Here is a 27,441-nt window from a genome sequence, read left to right on the forward strand (position 1 = left end):
GACATTTCTGCATGTTGCATTTATATTTTTGTTTAGCATATACATTAGAAATCATATTCCAAAATAAATGTCAGGGTGAAAAGAATTGAAAAGTCAAATATTGTTTGACAGGTTTTTCTTGCTTTCGTTTAGTGCTGCTCTGACCAAAAGACACCGGACCAATGATATTCGTCAGTGCAGAAAAGTTCAGGTGAGGGGGAGTGGAGAGGTGTCAGGTAACATTATTCACTCATGAGTCACTGTTTTTACCTGCCAGTGAAGAACCGGAAGGATACAGTTTGAGTGGATTCTACTTACATTTTTAAGAGATAAATATTGAAACGATACTAATCAAGACGCATTTGCACCTGTGATGAGGTGAGTATTAATCTGTTATGTTTTTCTGTGTTTAAATCCGTTTTTTAACGAGCATCGAAACACAAAAGTGTCTTGGTTGTGCTGGGAGTATCATAGCGCTCAGGTGTGGCACCTGTTTTTCCTATGAATAAAGATACATTGAAGAGTATTGTACGAACCTACAATGTTAGATAAAAAGTTTTTAAAAAAGTGTAGGCCTAAATACAAAGACAAAGTAAATATTTAAATAACATACTGTTGTTATTTGACCATGGTTACATTATTTCATACATACCTGTACTTTAATAGCTACAGAACATACACGCCATGGTGTCATGTTTATGTTCATACAATATCCTCCCACTCGACCAGTAGGCCTAGAGTGAACCTCCTATCATTGCCAGAGGTGACTCTATTGTGATTTTACTCTGAGCAATGTCAATGCACAAGAGTTATGTCTGTCAATGTGCCACACACCTCACCTCCCCCACCTCTCTGTCCCCCAGGTGAGTGACCATGGCGCAGCACTATGATGGTCTGTCCCACTGTAAGCTGGCCCTGGCGTTTGCCATATTGATGGACCTGCTAGGTGTGTCTGCTCTGCTGGTCGGGGTCTTTGCCCCATTAGAGATTAAGGGACAGGACTTTGGGGACCTGCTGGTGTACTCTGGGGCTCTACTGATGCTCATGTCCCTGGGAGGATGGGTCATGTGGTACAGCGGGAACCTCGAGGGCCTGACCTCCAAGAAGGAGCTAGGGGGAACCATGGGTGCCATGGACCGGCTGGCCCGCTCCCTCAGCCGCAGGATACGACTCCCCAGGAGCCACAGCAGCCCCTCATGATGCTTCATGGTTAGGCGTAGGAGAAGGGCGTGGTTGTAGGGGAGGATCCTCAGTGTCTCCATTAGACTATTGGCCCCTGACAGTCAAACTGCCTGGGGGTCTGGGAGCAGAACCAGGCTATGGCCTGTGATGTGAACGGGCAAAAGCGGGGTTGGGAGGAGCGCCCTTCTCAAATCAAACAGTAATCTGAGCCGCTCAGTCATGTTGTCATCAAGGCAGCATATGTTCACATTTTCAAACTATTTTTCATTAAGAAGGCAGATAATGATTGCTTTTGATACAAAGGCTTTTTGGTATGTGAAAACCCAGAATTCTACTCATTACTCCACGTGATTAACCTGTCACTTTATTTTTGGAGCTGACGGGGAGGATCTCGGTTCCAAAACGAATGTAATCAAAGCTAACCCGCTTCAGCTGGGGCAGGAATAAGATTCAGTTTAAGATATTTTTTTTATAGAACTCCCTCATTCTTTAACCCAAGTTCCACCACCTCCACAGTGGAAGACACTTACATACTGCTAGTTCACTAGTGTCAATTACAAGATGGAAAAACTGTTGCTCATTGCATTTTATTGTGACTTGACCTTTGCTAAAACACCTCAGGTAGATAACAAAATTGTACAGACTGTCTGGATTTTAAACGATCAAGCATGGAGGCCATTCATAGTTCACTTGGTTGGTTTGTTTAGGCTTGAATCTGTACAGAATTGGTCTTTATATTCATAATAATCCATGTGTTATGGTTTTCTTTGAATCGTAATAGGGTTTTTGTATTACATGATACAATTGTATTAAAACTATAAAATATCCTACCACAGGGCATTTGTGAAGATTTGGGGTGTAAAGTATTACATTATATTGACTTGAAAACAGATATTTTATGAAAGTATTTACAAAAGTTTATTTTTCATAGATTTAAGTAGATACATAGATTATCTTGCATAGAGTCCAGTTATGATTAACATTTTTCAGACATGATTCACACACACAAACACACTTTCAAATACTGCATAAAATACTTTAAGTATCTTTTGAGACTTCCACTCCCTTATCGCTCTGCAAATGAAAACTTAAAACAAAAAAAATTAACAAATCATATGTGTTTCACAAAGTCATGACGAGCAGACATAAGATAATTTCTCTGGGAGAAATACTAGCATTTTTTTCCCTAGAATCTTTAAGACGATTAGCCAATAATTTCAAAAGATTTGACACACACACACACACACACACAGAGAGAGATGATAATAAAGTGCAGATTTACCAAGCATGCAATGGGAACTGAAGGCCAGGTCTTATGCAACAATAGTTATTAGGAACCCAGCAGCTTCAACACTACATCTCAGTATCAATGTAAACAAGTTTGATCCAACGTCATGGAATGATGATATGAATCTGAGTGTGCATGTTTTGTGGTAAAAACAAACCCAAACCATTCTTAACTGACCAACCAAAAGTCAGAGACTCTTACTGTAAAATACTTTGCTACAGTGATGATGATATTTACATTTGAGTCATTTAGCAGACGCTCTTATCCAGAGCGATTTACAGGAGCAATTAGGGTTAAGTGCCTTGCTCATGTGCGTGCACAGACCGATTTTTGACCTAGTCGGCTCGGGTTTTCGAACCAGCAATCTTTGTGTTACTGGCCCAACGATCTTAACCGCTAGGCTACCTGCCGCCCATATATGATTACCATAATGAGGAAACATGTTTCACAAAAAACACAAAACATTGTACAATGACCAATCTCACAGCAACGATTGTCAAATCATATTAAGGCACACATAGAGGAGACTGGGTTAACCAGGTGAAAGGTTTAGTCAAGGGGATGAGGGTAGCAACTGAATAACAGAGTGAGACAAGAAGGATTAAGCTGTGATGTCTTAATTTAATCCCAAGATTCTAGAACAAAAATCCAAATGGAACTCCTAGTGAATGAAGCCCATTAAAACATGGCTCCCATTTGTACTTCCTGGTCTCTTGTATGACATCTCTGTCTAATCCTTCCTTGTCTCATTCTAGACTGGATGTGGGTGTGGTCAAAGGGCGGAGCTGGGCAGGGAGGGGGTGGGGCTCTGCCAGATGATCATGTGACTGCGGTCTGATCGCAGCGGGGCAGCTTCGGGCGCGCCGTCATTCGCGTCATCACCTGGGAAAGGTAAGAGGGAGACAGAGTCAGTCAGACAACCACTCTAATGACAACCACGTGATGTCCTCAACTCACCGATGCGGAAGTTAATGTAGCCCTCTCCTCCACTGAGGATGAGCTGAGAGGTAGAGACTAGAGTCACAGCACCGCCTCCTATTGTAGAGGAGCTGGTCACACAGCCTGGGGAACACAGATATAGAATACTAATAACCATGTAATAACTGCATAGTATCATGATATAATACTGTCGAATAACCATGTAATAACTGCATAGTATTTAATACTGTAGAACAGGGCTATTCAACTATATTCCTACTGGGGACAGATGTAAAAAGGTTAATTGCAAGGGGGATGGACATTTTCCACATGCAATTAATGTTCGGAAGAACTGTATAAAAAAAAGCAACGCACATGACCAATAAAGCACTTTTCTTCAAATTAAATGTTGCTAAAAGTAATTAGGAAATAAGTGGCGGGCGCTCAACCAATGTGAGTTGAGGTGCAGCCCAAAAATGCTCATCATTGAAAAGGAAGTCACAAAACTCGCTCATCATTTTAACTATTAAAAGCTTCTTAAACGTAATTATGTTGTTTTAAAATCTGAAAACTAACCATCTTAATAAAGAACACAAAGATATGTCAAATCAGGTGATGCCAAATTCCAGTCTGAAGGAAGGAAGCTTTGAATTAATTTCCCACAGTCATTAGGTGCATTTATTTGTCCCACTCCCTTCTAACAAGTCCTTGTGAGCATCAGAGGGAAACAGATGGCATGTAGTGTTCCTGAGAGTCGTAGCTTTCAGGAATGGGGTCATAACATGTTGTAGCTTAAACCGTTGAAACACTAGAGCCAAACTCATATGAAGAAAACATTATCAACATGCCACATAGGCGCTAGAAACCACAAAAAACACTAGGATCTACACTATAGACAACCACCATAGTGCTTGTCATTTTGATACTGAACGTCGGATTTGAGGGGATTTCTTTGCAGATCTTTGATTAATGTTCAGAATTGATCAAAGGGCCAGGGTAAATTAATAAATGGGGCGGATATGGGCCGTGGGCCGCCAGTTGAATAGCCCCGCTGTAGAATAACTGCATTGTTACACAACAGTGAATGAATGAACAACGATAAGAGATTTTCACCAGGTGCAGCAATGATGAACTTGACAGCCTGGCGGTGTCCATGGTAACACAGTTGTGCTGCCGCCAAAGAGCAGTATGGTATAGAGGCAGACTCTGAACCTATGGAACGCAGAGAAGAAGACAATTGAGATGTGACCAGTGTAAGGGCATTATCTCTCAGGTGATTCTGTTGTTGACCTCTGGGGGCCAGAGGTTAGAACTCACTGAGAGACACAGGGATGGAGAAGATGGCGCCACTTCCTGTTCCCACCCACAGCCGGCCAGAGATGACGATGAGGGACGAGATCTGCAGCGGAGAGAGAGACAAGAAGGCAGGGCCTGGAGGAGACAGAGATCCAAACAGTCAGGAACTTATCCATTCAGTTTTTGGGTTGAAGAGGTAAGGATTGAAACAAAATTGAAGAAAATTAATTCAAAGTTATACATCAACTTATATGTGGGCCATTACATGCTCACATCAGCAATATAAACATGAGCAGATTCATGAACTGAGAATTCTGTTCCTGCTCCTACCCAGTGTTTTGGTGACCAGAGGGGTCAGATCCACATCCTGCAGGGGCCGGCCAGTGGACCAATCAAAAAGCCTGAGTGTAGGGTCGAGCCGGCAGGACGTCCACACACCACTTCCTGCCGCACACAGGAAACGCACCTGCTGCTCACTGCGCTCCGAGACGGTTAAAGTTTGCTGAAAGAGAGAGGTGGGAAATATAGACAAAATAATACAAAGTACAAACCATTCTGAATTCACACACAATATTTTCAGGTTCGTCAAACTCTTACCTCCACTTTTCTATTCTCGACATCGACCACATGAACCCGATTCCAGTATCCTACCCATAAGCCCGCCCCCTTTGCTAGGCAACAGCGAATGGGCTGCAGTGGAGACGATCCCAGAGGCAAAACCTCATGTGATTGGAGATCCCATCCACCTGTCAAATATAGTGATGATTAGTCATCATCAGTCTCTTACAATCACAGATTGTAGTTGGTCATGGATAGATGGTATACAGTTTGTCAAATTGACGTCAAAATATGTTTTCGTTTTTTTGCATTTTAGCTAACCCTATTCTTAAACTTAACCTAATTATCCTAACCGGCTACGCTAATTCTCTTAACCTGCTGCGTAGGTTCTCCTAACCGGTTACGAAAAGTCCATTCTGACATAAACTGTATCCCTTCTAGCCAGAACCGTCGTATCTCAAACTTAAATGGTACCACTTCTTCCATCCTTTCCTTCATATGCACTGATATGATCCTGACAGTAGCCTGACCTAATCCTGACAGTAGCCTGACCTGATCATGACAGTAGCCTGACCTGACCTGATCCTGACAGGAACCTGACCTGATCCTGACCATAGCCTGATCTGATCCTGACAGTAGCCTGATAGTAGCCTGACAGGAACCTGACCAGATCCTGACCTGATCCTGACAGTAGCCTGACCTGATCCTGACAGTAGCCTGACCTGATCCTGACAGTAACCTGACCTGATCCTGACAGGAACCTGACCTGATCCTGACCATAGCCTGATCTGATCCTGACAGTAGCCTGATAATAGCCTGACAGGAACCTGACCAGATCCTGACCTGATCCTGACAGTAGCCTGATAGTAGCCTGACAGGAACCTGACCAGATCCTGACCTGATCCTGACAGTAGCCTGACCTGATACTGACAGTAGCCTGACCTGATACTGACAGTAGGCTGACCTGATACTGACAGTAGGCTGACCTGATACTGACAGTAGCCTGACCTGATCCTGACAGTAACCTGACCTGAGCCTGACAGTAACCTGACCTGATCTGATCCTGACAGTAACCTGACCTGATCCTGACCGTAGCCTGATCTGATCCTGACAGTAGCCTGACCTGATCCTGACAGTAACCTGACCTGATCCTGACAGAAACCTGATCTGATCCTGACAGTAACCTGACCTGATCCTGACAGTAGCCTGACCTGACCTGATCCTGACCGTAGCCTGATCTGATCCTGACAGTAGCCTGACCTGATCCTGACAGTAACCTGATCTGATCCTGACAGTAACCTGACCTGATCCTGACAGTAGCCTGACCTGACCTGATCCTGACAGTAACCTGACCTGATCCTGACCTGATCCTGACAGTAGCCTGACCTGATCCTGACAGTAACCTGATCTGAGCCTGACAGTAACCTGACCTGACCTGATCCTGACAGTAACCTGACCTGATCCTGACCGTAGCCTGATCTGATCCTGACAGTAACCTGACCTGATCCTGACAGTAACCTGACCTGATCCTGACCTGATCCTGACAGTAGCCTGACCTGATCCTGACAGTAACCTGACCTGATCCTGACAGTAACCTGACCTGATCCTGACAGAAACCTGACCTGACCTGATCCTGACAGTAGCCTGACCTGATCCTGACAGTAGCCTGACCTGATTCTGACAGTAACCTGACCTGATTCTGACAGTAACCTGACCTGATCCTGACAGTAACCCGACCTGATCCTGACAGTAACCTGAGAGGGGGAATTACCTGGGTTGTGCGAGAAGAATGCAAGCGTCCCATTGGCTAATCCAGCAATGACTTGACCAAGTGAATACCTGAAAGGTTTAGAGTTGAAAGTAAACATAAATAAAGACTAAACATGCAATATTCAAACTGGTACACAATTATCCTTTCAGATCTAGTCATCCAAGTGTCCAACTGTAGGGGCTCGTGGTCTATATCGGACTGGGTACAGGAGTACTCACGTGAGAGAGTGCACACCCTCAGACAGAGAGATAGACTGCAGACAGCGCCTCCTGGCTGTGGACGCGGAGTGGACCAACACACTGGGAATGGAGGAAGAAAGAAACAGAGGAGAGAGGGAGAATGAGCAACTGTCAATTGTTTAACATATCATGGAACAGCATGGTTCTGATATCCACACCTCACCTTCCTTCCTGAGTTCCAATCCACACAGTTCCTGAGGTCTCACCTGATGACACAGAAACATAACAGAGACAGTAAGCTGATAGCATTGCCAGTGTTTAAAGCATTGTTAATGGAAATAACTAGTTGAGTGATGATTTGGAAATGATGGTGGCTATGGTTAACAAGTCTACAGAAATCAAAAATTGGTAAGCTGATCCTAGATCTGTGCCCAAGGGTAACTTTTACCCGGAGAGTAATAGATAGCACTGACCAGTAGGGGGCACAGCACAGATGCATAGAGCGGGCGAGGTGGGCGGGAGGCTGAACTGATCCAGCACTGTATTGGACCGTGCAGGGTTGATCACTGTGACATCACTACTGGAGGCGGGACCAGAGACCACCCACACTGCACACTGACAGAGTGGATGGAAGAGAGAGGAGTGATGCCTACTACTGAAAAATGACAGATCAACCCCTAGCCCAGTGTTTCCCAAACTCGGTCCTGGAGACTCCAAGGGGTGCACGTTTTGTTTTTTGCCCTAGCACTACACAGCGGATTCATATAATCAAAGCTTAGTGATGAGTTGATCATTTGAATCAGCTGTGTGGTGCTAGGGCAAAAACCAAAACCCCTTGGGAGTCCCCAGGACCGAGCTGGGGAACCACTGCCCTAGCCCCTACCCACTAGGCATATGTGTGGAGACTAGAGGTCGACCGATTATGATTTTTCAACGCCGATACCGATTATTGAAGGACCAAAAAAAGCCGATACCGATTAATCGGCCGATTTTTAAAATGTATTTGTAATAATGACAATTACAACAATACTGAATGAACACTTATTTTAACTTAATATAATACATCAATAAAATCAATTTAGCCTCAAATAAATAATGAAACATGTTCAATTTGGTTGAAATAATGCAAAAACAAACTGTTGGAGAAGAAAGTAAAAGTGCAATATGTGCCATGTAAGAAAGCTAACGTTTAAGTTCCTTGCTCAAAACATGAGAACATATGAAAGCTGGTGGTTCCTTTTAACATGAGTCTTCAATATTCCCAGGTAAGAAGTTTTAGGTTTTAGTTATTATAGGAATTACAGGACTATTTCTCTCTATACGATTTGTATTTCATATACCTTTGACTATTGGATGTTCTTATAGGCACTTTAGTATTGCCAGTGTAACAGTATAGCTTCCATCCCTCTCCACGCCGCTACCTGGGCTCGAACCAGGAACACATCGACAACAGCCACCCTCGAAGCAGCGTTACCCATGCAGAGCAAGGGGAACAACTACTCCAAGTCTCAGAGCGAGTGACGTTTGAAACTCTATTAGCGCACACCCCGCTAACTAGCTAGCCATTTCACATCGGTTACACCAGCCTAATCTCAAGAGTTGATAGGCTTGAAGTCATAAACAGCGCAATGCTTGAAGCATTGCGAAGAGCTGCTGGCAAAACGCACAAAAGTGCTGTTTGAATGAATGCTTATGAGCATGCTGGTGCCTACCATCGCTCAGTCAGACTGCTCTATCAAGTCAGACTTAATTATAACATAATAGCACACAGAAATATGAGCCTTAGGTCATTAATATGGTCGAATCCGGAAACTATCATCTCAAAAACAAAACGTTTATTCTTTCAGTGAAATACGGAACCGTTACGTATTTTATCTAACGGGTGGCATCCATATGTCTAAATATTCCTGTTACATTGCACAACCTTCAATATTATGTCATAATTACGTAAAATTCTGGCAAATTAGTTCGCAATGAGCCAGGCGGCCCAAACAGTTGCATATACCCTGACTCTGCGTGCAATGAACGCAAGAGAGTTGACACAATTTAATCTGGTTAATATTGCCTGCTAACCTGGATTTCTTTTAACTAAATATGCAGGTTTAAAAATATATACTTCTGTGTATTGATTTTAAGAAAGGCATTGATGTTTATGGTTAGGTACACGTTGGAGCAACAACAGTCCTTTTTCGCGAATGCGCACCGCATCGATTATATGCAACGCAGGACACGCTAGATAAACTAGTAATATCATCAACCATGTGTAGTTATAACTAGTGATTATGATTGATTGATTGATTGATTGATTGTTTTTTATAAGATAAGTTTAATGCTAGTTAGCAACTTACCTTGGCTTCTTACTGCATTCGCGTAACAGGCAGACTCCTCGTGAGGCAGGTGGTTAGAGCGCCCACTTAAAAAGATGAGAGAGGCCTGTAATTTTCATCATAGGTACACTTCAACTATGACAGACAAAATAAGAAGAAAAAAATCCAGAAAATCACATTGTAGGATTTTTTATGAATTTATTTGCAAATTATGGTGGAAAATAAGTATTTGGTCAATAACAAAAGTTTATCTCAATACTTTGTTATATACCCTTTGTTGGCAATGACAGAGGTCAAACGTTTTCTGTAAGTCTTCACAAGGTTTTCACACACTGTTGCTGGTATTTTGGCCCATTCCTCCATGCAGATCTCCTCTAGAGCAGTGATGTTTTGGGGCTGTTGCTGAGCAACACAGACTTTCAACTCCCTCCAAAGATTTTCTATGGGGTTGAGATCTGGAGACTGGCTAGGCCACTCCAGGACCTTGAAATGCTTCTTACGAAGCCACTCCTTCGTTGCCCGGGCGGTGTGTTTGGGATCATTGTCATGCTGAAAGACCCAGCCACGTTTCATCTTCAATGCCCTTGCTGATGGAAGGAGGTTTTCACTCAAAATCTCACGATACATGGCCCCATTAATTCTTTCCTTTACACGGATCAGTCGTCCTGGTCCCTTTGCAGAAAAACAGCCCCAAAGCATGATGTTTCCACCCCCATGCTTCACAGTAGGTATGGTGTTCTTTGGATGCAACTCAGCATTCTTTGTCCTCCAAACACGACGAGTTGAGTTTTTACCAAAAAGTTATATTTTGGTTTCATCTGACCATATAACATTCTCCCAATCTTCTTCTGGATCATCCAAATGCTCTCTAGCAAACTTCAGACGGGCCTGGACATGTACTGGCTTAAGCAGGGGGACACGTCTGGCACTGCAGGATTTGAGCCCCTGGCGGCGTAGTGTGTTACTGATGGTAGGCTTTGTTACTTTGGTCCCAGCTCTCTGCAGGTCATTCACTAGGTCCCCCCATGTGGTTCTGGGATTTTTGCTCACCGTTCTTGTGATCATTTTGACCCCACGGGGTGAGATCTTGCGTGGAGCCCCAGATCGAGGGAGATTATCAGTGGTCTTGTATGTCTTCCATTTCCTAATAATTGCTCCCACAGTTGATTTCTTCAAACCAAGCTGCTTACCTATTGCAGATTCAGTCTTCCCAGCCTGGTGCAGGTCTACAATTTTGTTTCTGGTGTCCTTTGACAGCTCTTTGGTCTTGGCCATAGTGGAGTTTGGAGTGTGACTGTTTGAGGTTGTGGACAGGTGTCTTTTATACTGATAACAAGTTCAAACAGGTGCCATTAATACAGGTAACGAGTGGAGGACAGAGGAGCCTCTTAAAGAAGAAGTTACAGGTCTGTGAGAGCCAGAAATCTTGCTTGTTTGTAGGTGACCAAATACTTATTTTCCACCATAATTTGCAAATAAATTCATTAAAAATCCTACAATGTGATTTTCTGGATTTTTTTCTTCTCATTTTGTCTGTCATAGTTGAAGTGTACCTATGATGAAAATTACAGGCCCCTCATCTTTTTAAGTGGGAGAACTTGCACAATTGGTGGCTGACTAAATACTTTTTTGCCCCACTGTATAATAATTTAAAAAAAGATTTTTGAAAAAATTAAATCTGCTGAAGCGGCGTCCAAAAATACCGATTTCCGATTGTTATGAAAACTTGAAATCGGCCCTAATTAATCGGCCATTCTGATTAATCGGTCGACCTCTAGTGGAGACCTAAAAAGGTTTGGATGGGTGTAAACAGTATTCTAAACAACATGGTTCCATCTAGCCTGTCAGTGGACATGGAGCAACTACCATATTGATTCTACCTATCAAACCTCCCAGATCTACAAGAAGTGCCAGTAAGAGCTAGGGGTTGATTTGGCATTGAGAAAAACATAAGCATGACATGGTCTGAAAATGGTGGTTAGATGGTACTGCAAGTGGTAGTTACTGTGACTAGAACTAGTAAATTGACGGTAATGACCACCTTACCGTTGTCTCGCCTGAGATCTCAGGTGTGACAGCAACAGCACAGTTTAGCTACAGAGAGAAAACACAAGTTATGGACTGTGTTCTGGGAAAAGACTGTCTGGGTTAAAAACCATAGCACTGATTGTATAGACATGTTTCTGAATAGTATGTCCTACCTTGGCTGTAGAATCTCTCTGGTCCAGCAGTCTGAGCTGCACTAGGACAGGCACATCTTTGGGCTCAGGGGTCGGATCGGAGGAATCCTGCAATAATCCCACACAATATACTGAATATACCAGATTAAGGTTTGTGTCTACTTCCACAGTCTGTGTGTGAGTATTTTCACCTCTGAAGTAAATATTGTGTTTACTTACAGTGTCTTCAGAAAGTATTCACACCCCTTGACTTTTTCCACATTTTGTTGTGTTACAGCCTGAATTTAAAATGGATTCAATTGAGATTGTGTGTCACTGATCTACACATAATACCCCATGTCACAGTGGAATTGTACAAATAAATAAAAAATGAAAAGCTGAAATGTCTTGAGTTAATATGTATTCAAACCCTTTGGTATGGCAAGCCTAAATAAGTTAAAGGAGTTAAAGTGTTGCTTAACAAGTCACAACTTGCATGGATTTACTCTGTGTGCATTCTGTTTTGAATGACTACTCCATCTCTGTACCCCACACATACAGTTATCTGTAAGGTCCCTCAGTAGAGTAGTGAATTTCAAGCACCGATTCAACCACAAAGACCAGGGATGTTTTCCAATGCCTCGCAAAGAAGGGCAAAAAAGCAGACATTGAGCATCCCTCTGAGCATGGAGAAGTTATTAATTACACTTTGGATGGTGTATCAATACACCCAGTCACTACAAAGATACAGGAGAAGGAAACCGCTCAAGGATTTCACCACGAGGCCAATGGTGATTTTAAACATTTACTGGCTGTGATAGGAGAAAACTGAGGATGGATCAACTGAGGATGGATCAACAACATTGTAGTTACTCCGCAATACTAACCTAAATGACAGAGAGAAATGAGGAAGCCTGTACAGAATAAAAATAGTCCAAAACATGCATCCTGTTTGCTATAAGGCACTAAAGTAATACTGTAAAACATGTATCCTGTTTGCTATAAGGCACTAAAGTAATACTGTAAAACATGCATCCTGTTTGCTATAAGGCACTAAAGTAATACTGTAAAACATCTATCCTGTTTGCTATAAGGCACTAAAGTAATACTGTAAAACATGTATCCTGTTTGCTATAAGGCACTAAAGTAATACTGTAAAACATGCATCCTGTTTGCTATAAGGGACTAAAGTAATACTGTAAAACATGTATCCTGTTTGCTATAAGGCACTAAAGTAATACTGTAAAACATGTATCCTGTTTGCTATAAGGCACTAAAGTAATACTGTAAAACATGTATCCTGTTTGCTATAAGGCCCTAAAGTAATACTGTAAAACATGCATCCTGTTTGCTATAAGGCACTAAAGTAATACTGTAAAACATGTATCCTGTTTGCTATAAGGCACTAAAGTAATACTGTAAAACATGTATCCTGTTTGCTATAAGGGACTAAAGTAATACTGTAAAACATGCATCCTGTTTGCTATAAGGCACTAAAGTAATACTGTAAAACATGCATCCTGTCTGCTATAAGGCACTAAAGTAATACTGTAAAACATGCATCCTGTTTGCTATAAGGAACTAAAGTAATACTGTAAAACATGCATCCTGTTTGCTATAAGGGACTAAAGTAATACTGTAAAACATGCATCCTGTTTGCTATAAGGGACTAAAGTAATACTGTAAAACATGTATCCTGTTTGCTATAAGGGACTAAAGTAATACTGTAAAACATGTATCCTGTTTGCTATAAGGGACTAAAGTAATACTGTAAACATGCATCCTGTTTGCTATAAGGCCCTAAAGTAATACTGTAAAACATGCATCCTGTTTGCTATAAGGCACTAAAGTAATACTGTAAAACATGTATCCTGTTTGCTATAAGGGACTAAAGTAATACTGTAAAACATGTATCCTGTTTGCTATAAGGGACTAAAGTAATACTGTAAAACATGTATCCTGTTTGCTATAAGGCACTAAAGTAATACTGTAAAACATGCATCCTGTTTGCTATAAGGGACTAAAGTAATACTGTAAAACATGTATCCTGTTTGCTATAAGGCACTAAAGTAATACTGTAAAACATGTATCCTGTTTGCTATAAGGCACTAAAGTAATACTGTAAAACATGCATCCTGTTTGCTATAAGGGACTAAAGTAATACTGTAAAACATGCATCCTGTTTGCTATAAGGCACTAAAGTAATACTGTAAAACATCTATCCTGTTTGCTATAAGGCCCTAAAGTAATACTGTAAAACATGTATCCTGTTTGCTATAAGGCACTAAAGTAATACTGTAAAACATGTATCCTGTTTGCTATAAGGGACTAAAGTAATACTGTAAAACATGTGGCAAAGAAATTCATTTTTTGTTCTGAATACGAAGCGTTATGTTTTGGGGCAAATCCAAAACAACACATAACTGAGTACCACTCTTCATATTTTCAAGCATGGTGGTGGCTGCATCATGTTATGGGTATGCTTGTCATCTGCAAGGACTAGGGAGTTTTTTTAGGATAAAAGAAAATTCGTAATAGAGCTAAGCACAGGCAAAATCCTAGAGGAAAACCTGGATCAGTCTGATTTCCAACAGACAGTGGGAGACAAATTCACCTTTCAGCAAGACAATAACCTAAAACACAAGCCCAAATATACACTGGAGTTGCTTACCAAGACGACATTGTAACTAGGCCACTCAGGAACATTCAGTTTTGACTTAAATAAACTTGAAGATGCCAAAATGTTTAAATGTCTGTCTAGCAATGACCAACAACCAACATGACAGAGCTTGAAGAATTTTTTAAAGAATAATAAATGGACAAATAGTGTCCAATCCAGGTGTGCAAAGCTATTAGAGATTTAACCAAAAATACAATTTATAATCTCGCTAATAATCGCTGCCCAAGGTGATTCTAACATGTATTGACTCAGGGGTTGAATACTTATGTAATCAAGATAGATGTGTTTTATTTTCCATAAATGTTTTACAAATATTATAATTTTTCTCCCACTTTGACATGACAGATTATTGTTTGTAGATTGTTGTCAAAAAATGACAGTTAAACCTATTTTAATCCCACTTTGTAACTCAACAAAACGTGGAAAAGTCAAGGGGTGTGAATACTTTCTGAAGGCACTGTACAGTTGAAGTCCGAAGTTTACATACCCCTAGAAATGTCAGAATAATAGTAGAGAAAATGATTTATTTCTTTCATCACATTCCCAGTGGGTCTGAAGTTTACATACACTCAATTAGTATTTGGTAGCATTGCCTTTCAATTGTTTAACTTGGGTCAAGCGTTTCGGGTAGCCTTCCACAAGCTTCCCCAAATAAGTTGGGTGGATTTTGGCCCATTCCTCCTGACAGAGCTGGTGTAACTGAATCAGGTTTGTAGGCCTCCTTGCTCGCACACGCTTTTTCAGTTCTGCCCACAAATTTCCTAAGGGAGTGAGGTCAGGGCTTTGTGATGGCTACTCCAATACCTTGACTTTGTTGTCCTTAAGCCATTTTGCCACAACTTTGGAAGTATGCTTGGGGTCATTGTCCATTTGGAAGACCCATTTGCGACCAAGCTTTAACTTCCTCACTGATGTCTTGAGAAGTTGCTTCAATATAAATCGACATCATTTTCCTACCTCATGATGCCATCTATTTTGTGAAGTGCACCATTCCCTCTTGCAGCAAAGCACCCCCACAACCTGATGTTGCCACCCCCGTGCTTCACAGTTGGGATGGTGTTCTTCGGCTTGCAAGTCTCCCCCTTTTTCCTCCAAACATAACGGTGGTCATTATGGCCAAACAGTTCTATTTCTGTTTCATCAGACCAGAGGACATTTCTCCAATAAGTATAATCTTTTTCCCCATGTGCAGTTGCAAACCGTAGTCTGGCTTTTTTATGGCGCTTTTGGAGCAGTGGCTTCTTCCTTGCTGAGCAGCCTTTCGGGTTATGTCGATATAGGACTCGTTTTACTGTGGATATATATACTTTTGTACCTGTTTCCTCCAGCATCTTCACAAGGTCCTTTGCTGTTCTGGGATTGATTGTCACTTTTCACACCAAAGTACGTTCATCTCTAGGAGACAGAACGCGTCTCCTTCCTGAGCATTGTGACAGCTGCGTGGTCTCATGGTGTTTATACTTGCGTACTATTGTTTGTACAGATGAACGCGGGACCTTCAGGTGTTTGGAAATTTCTCCCAAGGATGAACCAGACTGGTGGAGGTCTACATTTTTTTTTTCTGAGGTCTTGGCTGATTTCTTTTGATTTTCCCATGATGTCAAGCAAAGAGGCACTGAGTTTAAAGGTAGGCCTTGAAATACATCCGCAGGTACACCTCCAATTGACTCAAATTATGTCAATTAGCCTATCAGAAGCTTCTAAAGCCATGACATCATTTTCTGGAATTTTCTAAGCTGTTTAAAGGCACAGTCAACTTAGTGTATGTAATCTTCTGACCCACTGGAATTGTGATACAGTGAATTATAAGTGAAATAATCTGTCTGTAAACAATTGTTGGAAAAATTACTTGTGTCATGCACAAAGTAGATGTCCTAACCGACTTGCCAAAACTATAGTTTGTTAACAATAAATTTGTGGAGTGGTTGAAAAACGAGTTTTAATGACTCCAACCTAAGTGTATGTAAACTTCCGACTTCAACTGTGTGTGTGTGTGTTTACCTGTGTGTGTGACAGCGGCATGCTCCAGCCATGAACCTGGCGTTTTCCCAGGGTTCCCCAGACATGAGAGCGGATTTCTCTGTACAGCTCCCTCCTCCTGACCCGCGGAGACAGGGCTGCAGCAGGGGAGGCACCACTGGGAGGAAGCGGGAAGAGGAAGAACAGAGGGGAAGAAGGGGCAGTGGGTGAGAGAGTGGTTTAAAAAGATGTACTGCTTTATGATAGTTACTAATGTAACCTATGTTACTAATGTAACCTATGTTACATTAGTAACTATCATAAAGCAGTACATCTTTTTAAACCACTCTCTCACCCACTGAGGTGAGTTCACTTCAAACCTTACAATGTAAAGCACTTTGAGCAGTTGCAAAGAGCTCCATAGACATGTAATCCCATTATCATGGGGAGGCAGGTAGCCTAGTGGTTAGAGCGTTGGGCCAGTAACCGAGCTGACAAGGTAAAAATCTGTCGTTCTGCCCCTGAACAAGGCAGTTAACCCACTGTTCCTAGGCCGTCATTGTTAATAAGAATGTGTTCTTAACTGACTTGCCTAGTTAAATAAAATAAAAATCAACGTACTCTGTCTGAGTTGTACTGACAGCCAGTTGCCGTGGAGACCCCATTGGTGAGTGAGTGAGGGACGGGGACGTCGGCAGGGTCAGCGCTAGAGCAGCGGACGGAACCAAGGGGTTCTTGTTCAGGCCAAACAAACGGTTGAATCTTGAATGGACAGAGAGATGGTTAATTTGACTGCAATGGACCAGAAACTATTACGCATAACTTTCCCAAAGGTCTGGTCATGTGCTTGGGCTATAGACTGTGTAGCCACAGGTAAATATGAACAGCTAAATGTTGTGAAGTCAGAGCCAGGCCCAAGACAAATATGTGTGGATGTGTGCCTGTTATCAGTTCAAGGTTTAAAGTGGAGAAAGTGGTTAACAGCATCTGTGGACTTCTTCACTGCAATAATTGCCAAATTAAAAACAGTCGTCTTTTCCTTCCTGATTCTTCACTCCCTCGCTCCTACCTTCTCCACACACTAGTCCTCTCTCTCTCTGTGATCCTCTCTTCTTGGGTGGCCCTGAAAAGAAGGGATGACTGATGTGAGATGGAGAAAAATGAGTTATTCCCTTCTCCCTTTTCTACAGGACTATGAAACCTCCTGTCAGTCTACTTCTATGGGGGAGACAGGCAGGTATGGTTACCGAATGGCCTGACTGCGTCTCACAGCCTCCTGCAGCTCAAACAAACGCTCCTTATACTGGTTCTTCTCCATGACAACACGGGACATCTCCGAACGAGAGAACCGACGCAGCGATATGGTCAGGGAGGACTATGGGTAACAGATTAACATTCTAGTTAGAGTACATCAAGTCCATTAGAGAAACAGAAAAAGGTTACAACACATCTATTAGCAGAATATAAAGAGACAACACAAATAAAGCCCTCTTACATCATCTGATTTATTTGATTCCAGTTCTTTCCGAAGTCTACAGAAGAGCAGAAACACACGCAATCAATGAATCACACCACATTAACAAATATTGTTTGTATACCTTTGTTGTCTCATTCTGCCAACCATCAACGACCTGATACTAGAGTTGTGTACCTCTTGGTTTCCTCCTCCATTTCCTTCATCCTTCCCTCCAATCGGGTGACAGTCTCCTGGCAGGAAGTCACCTCCACTTTAAGAGCTGACCTCTCATTGGTCAGCTCCTCCACACGAGAGATCAGTGCTTTCCGGGCCGCGTTCACTAACTCACTGGGAAAGGTAGAGGGAGACAGTGTAAGAGTGAGAGAGAGAGAGAAAATGAATGAGAGATAGAAATAATGCATAAGTAAGTAAATACAGTAAACAAAGGACCCATTGTGCCCAGTTTTACTTCAGGCCCAATGTGCCCTCTGTCAACGTATCTAAATGAAACAGAGGCATAGTGAATGGTAAGCCCCCTACACACAGTTAGTCACACAGGACAAGTCATAGTAGGGTAATAATAACGGTGTGATAAACGCGGGGACTTACTGGGTGTGTTTCAGTTCCTCATACTGAGAAAGAATCTCCTCAAACTGGTCGGTGCTGCCTGCACAGACAAGAAGAAACAAACAGTTCTCACCACAAATAGCATTAACCGATACCTTAACCCTAAGTCAACCCTTTTCAGAACAACTAGCTTGTAATTGCTCACGCCAGATCACATGACATTGACACTTCAATCCAGTGTAACTAGTGCCTACTGCCCAGCACTGCCTAAGATACCCCCTCAGCTCTTCCCCCCTAGCCTTCCTCTGGCTGGAAAATAGAGGTTGTATGTATTTTAAGAGAGCAAAGGGCATACATTTCATCTTATGTGAACAACCAGTGCAGTGTTTCACTGCAAACAGGGGGCACAGGTGTGCCCTTGCCTAATGGCCGTACCTCTGACACTGGCCCCCTGGTCCACACTCTCTATGTATTCCTGACTCAGCTCTGACAGCTCTGAGAACACAGACTCTGTGTTCCTCAGCTCCCATTCCAGACTATGCATATCTTCCTCCTCCTCTTCTTCCTTCTCCTGCTTCGCTCCTCCTTCCTCTTTCTTAATTTCTTCCTCCATGCTGGTCTTGGTCTCGTCTCCAATTGTCTCTTTGGCATCTGCTCGGACCGGGGTGCTAGGGAACATGGATAACAGAGAAAAGGTTGGGAGGGGGCAGTGAGTGTCAGTTTGTCCAACAGTAAAGTGTGTGTTGGGGAGATGTCCAATCAAAAGTCTTTCTGAACCATGACAGACCTGTGAAGGGAAGTCGTCTGATTTACAGTGAACTAGTTGTGGCTGAGTTGGTTTATGGTTATGAATGTGTAAAAGAAAAGCTTTCATGGTAATGCAATAAAGTCAGTCCAGTTCATCTTGCACTGTAAGTGCACACATACAGGACATACCTGGCCTTCATAAGGCCATGAAACTTCACCAGCTCAGGGGTGGAGCTTATGATGTCATTGATGAAGGACGCATCTCTGTCTGGCATTACGACAATGTCAATCACCCTATCGTCCTTGATTACCGGTTCTTCCAACAGGACAGAATCAGGAGGTGTTTCTGGCCTTTGATCAGTTAGCTGGAAAAGGGGAGGAGTCAGTAAGGACAACTTCCGTAGAAAAATACTACTGCTACAAGACAGAACAGAGGTTATCAAATCTAGAGAACGTACCTCCTGCCCGCTAACACAGGATTCTGACTGGCCCTGGGTAGATTGTGAATTCTTGGAGCGCACATGGTTACTAAAGACAGACAGGGCCCATTGTGACATCATAATGCAGTGAAAATCAGAAACCATCAAATGAATGTACCACAGTGAGAGAGATATCTTTAGAATGGAAAGACTGCATACCGGTCCATGTTGTTGTAGTCATATTAACTGAATTGAGTGTTGGCTAACCTTAGTGGAGATCCCTCTATATCCCTTTTCCTCTCCAGCAGATCCTTATAACTGACCACCAACTGAGAGACAGCGAGAGAACGAGAGAATGGAGTTAGAAAAAGAAGGACAACAAGGAGGGACAGGGGAATAATAAAATACATTTCCAATGATGGACAGCAGCTGTTACTGATAGAAGAGTACACAGACGTTGAGTCCCAAACAGCCTCGTCAGTCTAAACATGCTGTCGTCTGACCTTGTTGTGAGTGTGCTTCAGTGTGTTCAACTCTCTGCCCAGTCCAGCCCTCTGCTCCTCCAAGGCCACCACTGTCACAGAAACAACACAACACACAGTAGCAATTAGCATTAGTGTCACATACAGTACGTCTCAATGACGAAGGGTGCCAGTCAGATTCTGCCGTAGCCTACTTGCCATGGTCTTACCAAACATCCTCAGTTTGTAACAAAAAGGACGTGATATAATATAAATAAATTATATAAATAATATAAAATAATCTACACGGACATGAAGAGGGTAAGGCATCAAAAGAGAGAGCGGGAAATAGATAGAGATTGTTACAACACTGTACATAGTCATAATATACCATTTGAAATGTCTTTATTCTTTTGTGAGTGTAATGTTTACTGTTAATTTCTGATTGTTTACTTCACTTTTTAAAAATTCAAATAAAATTTTATTTGTCACATGCGCCGAATACAACAGGTATACCTTACAGTGAAACGCTTACTTACAAGCCCTTACAGAATCAATGTGCAGGGGCACAGGTTAGTCGAGGTAATTGAGGTAATATGTACATGTAGGTTGAGTTAAAGTGACTATGCATAGACAATAAACAGAGAGTAGCAGCAGCGTACAAGGGGGGGGGGGGGGGGGGGGGGCAATGCAAATAGTCTGTGTAGCCATTTGATTAGCTGTTCAGGAGTCTTATGGCTTAGGGGTAAAAGCTGTTAAGAAGCCTTTTGGACCTAGACTTGGCGCTCTGGTACCGCTTGCCGTGCGGTAGCAGAGAGAACAGTTTATGACTAGGGTGGCTGGAGTCTTAGACAATTTTTAGGGCCTTCCTCTGACACCGCCTGGTATAGAGGTCCTGGATGGCAGGAACCTTCGCCGCAGTGATGTACTACCCTCGGTGGTGCCTTGCGGTCGGAGGCCGAGCAGTTGCCATACCAGGCAGTGATGCAACCAGTCTTGATGCTCTCGATGGTGCAGCTGTATAACTTTTTGAGGATCTGAGGACCCGTGTCAAATCTTTTCAGTCTCCTGGGGGGGGGGGGGGGTAGACTTTGTCATGCCCTCTTCATATCTGTCTTGGTCTGTTGGGACCATGATAGTTTGTTGGTGATGTGGACACCAAGTGACTTGAAGCTCTCAACCTGCTCCACTACAGCCTCGGTCCTCCTTTTCCTGTAGTACACAATCATCTCCTTTGTCTTGATCACGTTGAGGGAGAGGTTGTTGTCCTGGCACCACACGGCCGGGTCTCTGACCTCCTCCCTATAGGCTGTCTCATCGTTGTCGGTGATCAGGCTTACCACTGTGGTGTCATCGGCAAACTTAATGATGGTGTTGGAGTCATGCCTGGCCATGCAGTCATGAGTGAACAGGCACACACCCCTGAGGGGCCCCAGTGTTGAGGATCAGCATGGCGGATGTGTCGTTACCTACCCTTACCACCTGGGGGGGCGGCCCGTCAGGACGTCCAGGATCCAGTTGCAGAGGGAGGCGTTTAGTCCCAGGGTCCTAAGCTTAGTGATGAGCTTCGAGGGCACTATGGTTTTGAACGCTGAGCTGTAGTCAGTGAACAGCATTCTCACGTAGGTGTTCCTTTTGTCCAGGTGGGAAAGGGCAGTGTGGAGTGCAACATAGATTGCATCATCTGTGAATTTGTTGGGGCGGTACGCAAATTAGAGTGGGTCTAGGGTTTCTGGGATAATGGTGTTGATGTGAGCCATGACCAGCCTTTCAAAGCACTTCATTGCTACAGACGTGAGTGCTACAGGTTGGTAGTCATTTAGGCAGGTTACCTTAGTGTTCTTGGCCACAGGGACTATGGTGGTCTGATTGAAACATGTATTACAGACTCAGACAGGGACAGGTTGAAAATGTCAGTGAAGACACTTGCCAGTTGGTCAGCGCATGCTCGGAGTACACATCCTGGTAATCCGTCTGAATGTTGACTTGTTTAAAGGTCTTACTCACATCAGCTACGGAGAGCGTGATCACACAGTCCTCTGGAACAGCTGATGCTCTCATACATGTTTCAGTGTTACTTGCCTTGAAGCAAGCATAGAAGTAATTTAGCTCGTCTGGTAGGCTCGTGTCACTTGGGCAGCTCGCGGCTGTGCTTCCCTTTGTAGTCTGTAATAGTTTGCAAGCCCTGCCACATCTGACAAGCGTTGGAGCCCGTATAGTACGATTCAATCTTAGTCCTGTATTGACGCTTTGCCTGTTTGATGGTTCGTCGGAGGGCATAGCAGGATTTGTTATAAGCTTCCGGGTTAGAGTCCTTCTCCTTGAAAGCGGCAGCTCTACCCATTAGCTCAGTGCGGATGTTGTCTATAATCCATGGCTTCTGGCTGGGGTATGTACGTACAGTCACTGTGTGGACGATATAGTCGATGCACTTATTGATGAAGCCAGTGACTGATGTGGTGTACTCAATGCCATCGGAGGAATTCCGGAACATATTCCAGTCTGTGCTAGCGAAACAGTCCTGTAACTTAGCATCTGCTTCATCTGACCACTTTTTTATTGACCGAGTCACTGGTGCTTCCTGCTGTAGTTTTTGCTTGTAAGCAGGAGGATAGAATTATGGTCAGATTTGCCAAATGAAGGGCGAGGGAGAGCTTTGTACACGTCTCTGTGTCTGGAGTTGTTTTTTTCCCTCTGGTTGCACATTTAACATGCTGGTAGAAATTAGGTTAAACGCATTTAAGTTTCCCTGCATTAAAGTCCCCGGACACTAGGAGCGCCACCTCTGGCTGAGCGTTTTCCTGTTTGCTTATGGCCTTATACAGCTCGTTGAGTGCAGTCCTAGTGCCAGCATCGGTTTGTGGTGGTAAATAGACAGCTACGAAGAATATAGATGAAAACTCTTGGTAAATAGTGTGGTCTACAGCTTATCATGAGATACTCTACCTCAGGCGAGCAAAACCTCAAGACTTCCTTAGATTTCTTGCACCAGCTGTTGTTTACAAATATACACAGACCACCACCCCTTGTCTTACCAGAGGCAGCTGTTCTATCCTGCCGAAAAAGTGTAAAACCCACCAGCTGTTATTCATGTCGTTGTGACTCGGTGAAACATAAGGTATTGTAGTTTTTAATGTCCCGTTGGTAGGATATACATGCCCATAGTTTGTCTACTTTATTATCAAATGATTGGTCCTATTAGCCAACGTACAATGGTAAAGGCAGATTACCCACTCGCCGTCGGATCCTTACAAGACACCCAGACTTACGTCCCCGATATCTCTGTCTATTTCTCCTGCAAATGACGGAGATGAGGGCCTTGTCGGGTGTCTGAAGTAAATACTTTGCGTCCGACTCGTTAAAGAATAAGTATTCTTCCAGTACGGGGTGACCCAGTCAGACACTCACATTGGTCAGCCTGCTCTCTGGCCTTTTTCTCCAGTTCTTTTTCCCTCCTCTCTCTCTCCTTCTCTCTTCCCCTCATCGTCCTCCGCTCCTGCTCAATTTGGTCATCCAATTCCAGATACCGCTAAATGCAAAAAACAAACATGTATCAAAATGAATGAAACTATATGAAACGTTTTATTTATGCATTTTAATCAACATCCTGAATTCACTGAGTTGAAAAGGAATTGATCCCAAACCCTGACTCCATATCACATTAGCATAAAAAAAATATATATATATAATCCATAAACACTTCCATCCCCTCTCACCTCCTGGCTCTCTCTCCTCAGTAGTTTCTCACTCTGGTATCTCTCCAACAGCTCATCTCGCTCTCCTTTCTCTCTCTCGGCCTCCTCCTCCCTCTCTCTGAGCTGGGCTCTGCAGCTGGCCAGGCCCTCCAGGACCCATACAAGAATGGGCACCAGGGACTCCACAACCCCTACGCCATGGGTCTCTATCACTGTCTGTAGCAGGGAAGGAGGGATGGGGGGTAGCATCAGATGAGTGTGGGTGGTGATGGAGAAGAGACAGAGGAATGAAAAGCCAGCGAGGAGAAAGAGAAGCAGGAAAGGGGTGATAAAACAGAAAGCAGTTGAGTGGTGGATGTGATGTGTTTACCTGTAGTTCTGAGTACAGTTTCCCGGCCTCTTCACTCACAATATCAGGGTCCAGATCCAGCTCCCCAGACCCACACAGGATACTCTCTCCACACTCCATCCCTCTCTGTCTCTCTCTGTCTATAAGCGAATGGGTCTCAGCTGATATGAGTATGTGAACTGTGTCTGTCAATACACCTCTTCCTCTTATATATAAATACCTACCCAACTAGTTTATCTAGACCTCTCACACTCATGTCTACTCCCATTTCATCCATCTCTCTACTGTACATGGTCCTTGCTCCATTTCTACAGTAAATGACCCCCCTATTCTCCTTAATGCCTCTTCCTCTGCTCTAGCTGACGCTGATGTCTGGGGGGGAGGGGTTGGTGCCCATTCTGAAAGAGAGAGAGAAAAAAACACAATCAGAATCATTTCTACAATGTCAGTGGAAATATAGGCTTGCAGGTACATACTACATGACTATTTTCAGAAGTAAAAACCCCTTTATAACTATCAAACCACCATCATCTGTTTCCCTTTCTCTTAGTTTCCCGTGTCTCACTGTGAGGGACAGAATGTGAACACTAGACATAGAAGTGATACAGTGTGTATCGAGTTAGTTACTTTATTCACACTATGAATCTTGTCTACTTTTACATATGTCTGTTGCTCTCTCCAATAACAGGTTGTGCCGTTAGACAAGTGACCTGGCAGTATGCAGAATCAGAATGACTTAACATTAGCATTACTAAGCAAAATGACTCCATTCACGGTTAGTAAGCATACTCCTTTTAATTCACACACACCGACTTAGGGTGTTTCCCAACATGACTTGCCCTAGCAGGCGTACCTGTCCTCCTCACAGATCCGTCCTCCTGCCACCACCAGGCTCTTAACTGGGGATCAAAACACATGACAGTACCCACTACCCTGGTCTAGGCCTCACACCTACAGGCAGTGGATCCCAAGTAACCTCGACCAACGTCTGGCAAGCCTTGTCCCTGGATATGTATATCACTGATGGGGTTTCTTTCTTCTTATTGGTGTGTTGTTATTCTAAAGTAACTGTCAGATTATTATGCAATCTGTCCTCCAAAACGATTCAGACTGTACAAACACTTACCACCTGTTGCTGAATTGGTAGTTTGTGTTGCTGGGTACTGTATGTACTACAAAAACACACACACACACACGAGATATTGAATGACAGCAACACACGGACGTCCAAAGAATAATCAACGATGCAGCCTAAGCAATAAACACCAACTCGATCTAGCCGGCCTAAAGTGCAATAACATGATGACTTATAGATCTTACGAGATCACCTTCATTTCATTTGGCCAACTGTTTAGCCTACTGTACTTCGGAGAACTGCACCAAAACGTTCACTCTGTCTTTTTATATGTTAACTCACCTTTGAGTCTCTTTAGTTCCCACAACTTGTATATCATTTGTTGAAACAGGTAATATTCCAGTAGTTCACTTTGGAGAAGATATCAATTACTCCTAAAATGAGTTTAAAGAAGGGGGTGTAGTTTAATTGCGACTCATTTAATCGAATTCCTGTTCTGGCCTATCGGAGTGATAAGACTGTCTGCAGTGTCCAACGGTCGTGTACAAGAGGCGGGACATGGGCTGGTCTTGTTTTCAAGGGAGGAAAAAAAAGTTCCTAACTTGAACAATGACACGTGACGATGGGAACACTGAAGGGTTGTCAGGTGACCTTCTCTAATACCTGTCTGAATTTTTCACATATGACCTTTCACCCTTTAATCAAGTACAGTATAACTATGTGAACAACTGAACATCCGCAGAAAACCATCAGATGTTTGCAAAGACGTGGCCAGGTATCCAATTTCATATACAGCAGTCATTCCATAGACTAGATTAACCAGATCAGATTGTGTTTTTACAGAAATCCTGCTGACTATGCGCTGAAATTGCAGGAAAAGTTTCCTTTCTACATAACATGAGTTACTACCGTAATAACAAATGGTTTGGGGAAGTGAAGGAAATGTGCCAGTGAAACTCAGTACTCTTAGGCAATTCATAGGCCTTTGCGTGAACTATAGACAATGAAACTAGTTTTGAGTATTGCTAGCAAGGGCATGAAGAATGAGTACAGTACATTCTCCAGCAGATGGAGACAAACACACATCTGTCTTTGTCTCTTGTGTGTCTTTCGCTCTGTTTATCTGTATGTACACTGACTGTACTAAACATTAGGAACATCTTCCTACTATTGAGTTGCAACACCTTTTGCCCTCAGAACAGCCTCAATTCATCGGGGCATGGAGTGTTGAAAGCATTCCACAGGGATGCTGGCCCATGTTGACTCCAATGCTTCCCACATTTGTGTTAAGTTGGCTGGATGTCCTTTGGGTGGTGGATCATTCTTGATACATACAGGAAACGTTTGAGCATTGCAATTCTTGACACACTCAAACCGGTGCGCGTGGCACCTACTACCATACCCCATTCAAAGGCACTTCAATCTTTTGTCTTACCCGTTTACCCTCTGAATGGTACACATGCACAATCCAATCAGCCTAGATGAAGGGGAGACAGGTTAAAGAAGGATTTTTAAGCCTTGAGACAATTGAGACATGAAGTGGATTTAACAGGTGACATCAATAAGGGGTCATAGGTTTCACCTGGATTCACCTGGTCAGTTTATGTCATGAAAGAGCACACTCAGTGTTTTGTACACTCAGTGTATATATCTCTGTCTCTCTCTCTCTCTCTCTCTCTCTCTCTCTCACACACACACTCACTCCTTTACTCCACCCTCCATCATAATCATAGGATGAAAGATCAAGTTCTTTGAGAGGCTAGTTAAGGACTATATCATCTCCACCTTACCCAACACCCTAGACCCACTACAATTCTCATATGCCCAAACAAATCCATGGACGACGCAATCACCATTGCACTGCACACTGCCCTATCCCAGGATATGTTGTTTCCAGTTTGCATAAAGTCCAGTTCTTTAAAGGCCGTCGTGGTATCGGCTTGAGGGGGGATGTACACGGCTGTGACTATAACCGAGGAGAATTCTCTTGGGAGATCATATTATCTCTTGGGAGATAATTTGAGATTTTTGGTTCCAACCGCCGTGTCATTGTGAGACGCAGAGTAGGTGAACAGATGATCTCTGCATGTGTGGTTCCCACCGTGAAGCATGGAGGAGGAGGTGTGATGGTGCGGGGGTGCTTTGCTGGTGACACTGTCTGTGATTTATTTAGAATTCAAGGCACAATTAACCATCACATTTTTTACATTTTAGTCATTTAGCAGACGCTCTTATCCAGAGCGACTTACAGTAGAGTGCATACATTTTATTACATTTACATACTGAGACAAGGATATCCCTACCGGCCAAACCCTCCCTAACCCGGACGACGCTATGCCAATTGTGCGTCGCCCCACGGACCTCCCGGTTGCGGCC

At 43.2% G+C, this 27,441-nt stretch overlaps 2 protein-coding genes across 5 annotated transcripts; one reads left to right on the forward strand and one right to left on the reverse strand.

The window, feature by feature from the left end:
* The first annotated feature begins 852 nt into the window (after positions 1–852).
* LOC120047247 (transmembrane protein 238-like) lies at positions 853–1,179 on the forward strand. The gene has a single exon (XM_038992777.1). The coding sequence runs from the start codon at positions 853–855 to the stop codon at positions 1,177–1,179; it is 327 nt and encodes a 108-aa protein (XP_038848705.1).
* Positions 1,180–1,761: 582 nt separating this feature from the next.
* Positions 1,762–25,561, reverse strand: si:dkey-17m8.1 (C-Jun-amino-terminal kinase-interacting protein 4). Of its 4 annotated transcripts, XM_038994838.1 has the most exons (30): positions 25,408–25,561; positions 25,117–25,162; positions 24,215–24,388; positions 24,012–24,130; positions 23,663–23,857; positions 23,355–23,475; positions 19,989–20,059; positions 19,753–19,814; positions 19,525–19,594; positions 19,256–19,431; positions 18,755–18,987; positions 18,362–18,419; positions 17,948–18,100; positions 17,792–17,828; positions 17,544–17,671; positions 17,366–17,419; positions 16,918–17,058; positions 16,339–16,474; positions 11,700–11,786; positions 11,545–11,592; positions 7,645–7,786; positions 7,395–7,437; positions 7,211–7,291; positions 6,993–7,060; positions 5,261–5,409; positions 4,994–5,165; positions 4,685–4,798; positions 4,481–4,579; positions 3,407–3,511; positions 1,762–3,331 (listed from the first exon to the last, which is right to left on the reverse strand). In XM_038994838.1, exons 4-30 carry the CDS (start codon positions 24,108–24,110, stop codon positions 3,222–3,224), a joined length of 2,952 nt encoding a protein of 983 aa, XP_038850766.1. In that variant the 5' UTR covers positions 24,111–24,130; positions 24,215–24,388; positions 25,117–25,162; positions 25,408–25,561; the 3' UTR covers positions 1,762–3,221. The 4 variants fall into 4 exon arrangements, with proteins under 4 accessions (XP_038850766.1, XP_038850764.1, XP_038850765.1 ...); XM_038994836.1 differs by having other exon boundaries at positions 24,012–24,388; XM_038994837.1 differs by lacking the exon at positions 25,117–25,162 and having other exon boundaries at positions 24,012–24,388.
* Between the last annotated feature and the right edge of the window lie 1,880 nt (positions 25,562–27,441).

This window comes from Salvelinus namaycush, chromosome 5 (assembly GCF_016432855.1).
Source record: "Salvelinus namaycush isolate Seneca chromosome 5, SaNama_1.0, whole genome shotgun sequence".
Lineage (NCBI taxonomy): Eukaryota > Metazoa > Chordata > Actinopteri > Salmoniformes > Salmonidae > Salvelinus > Salvelinus namaycush.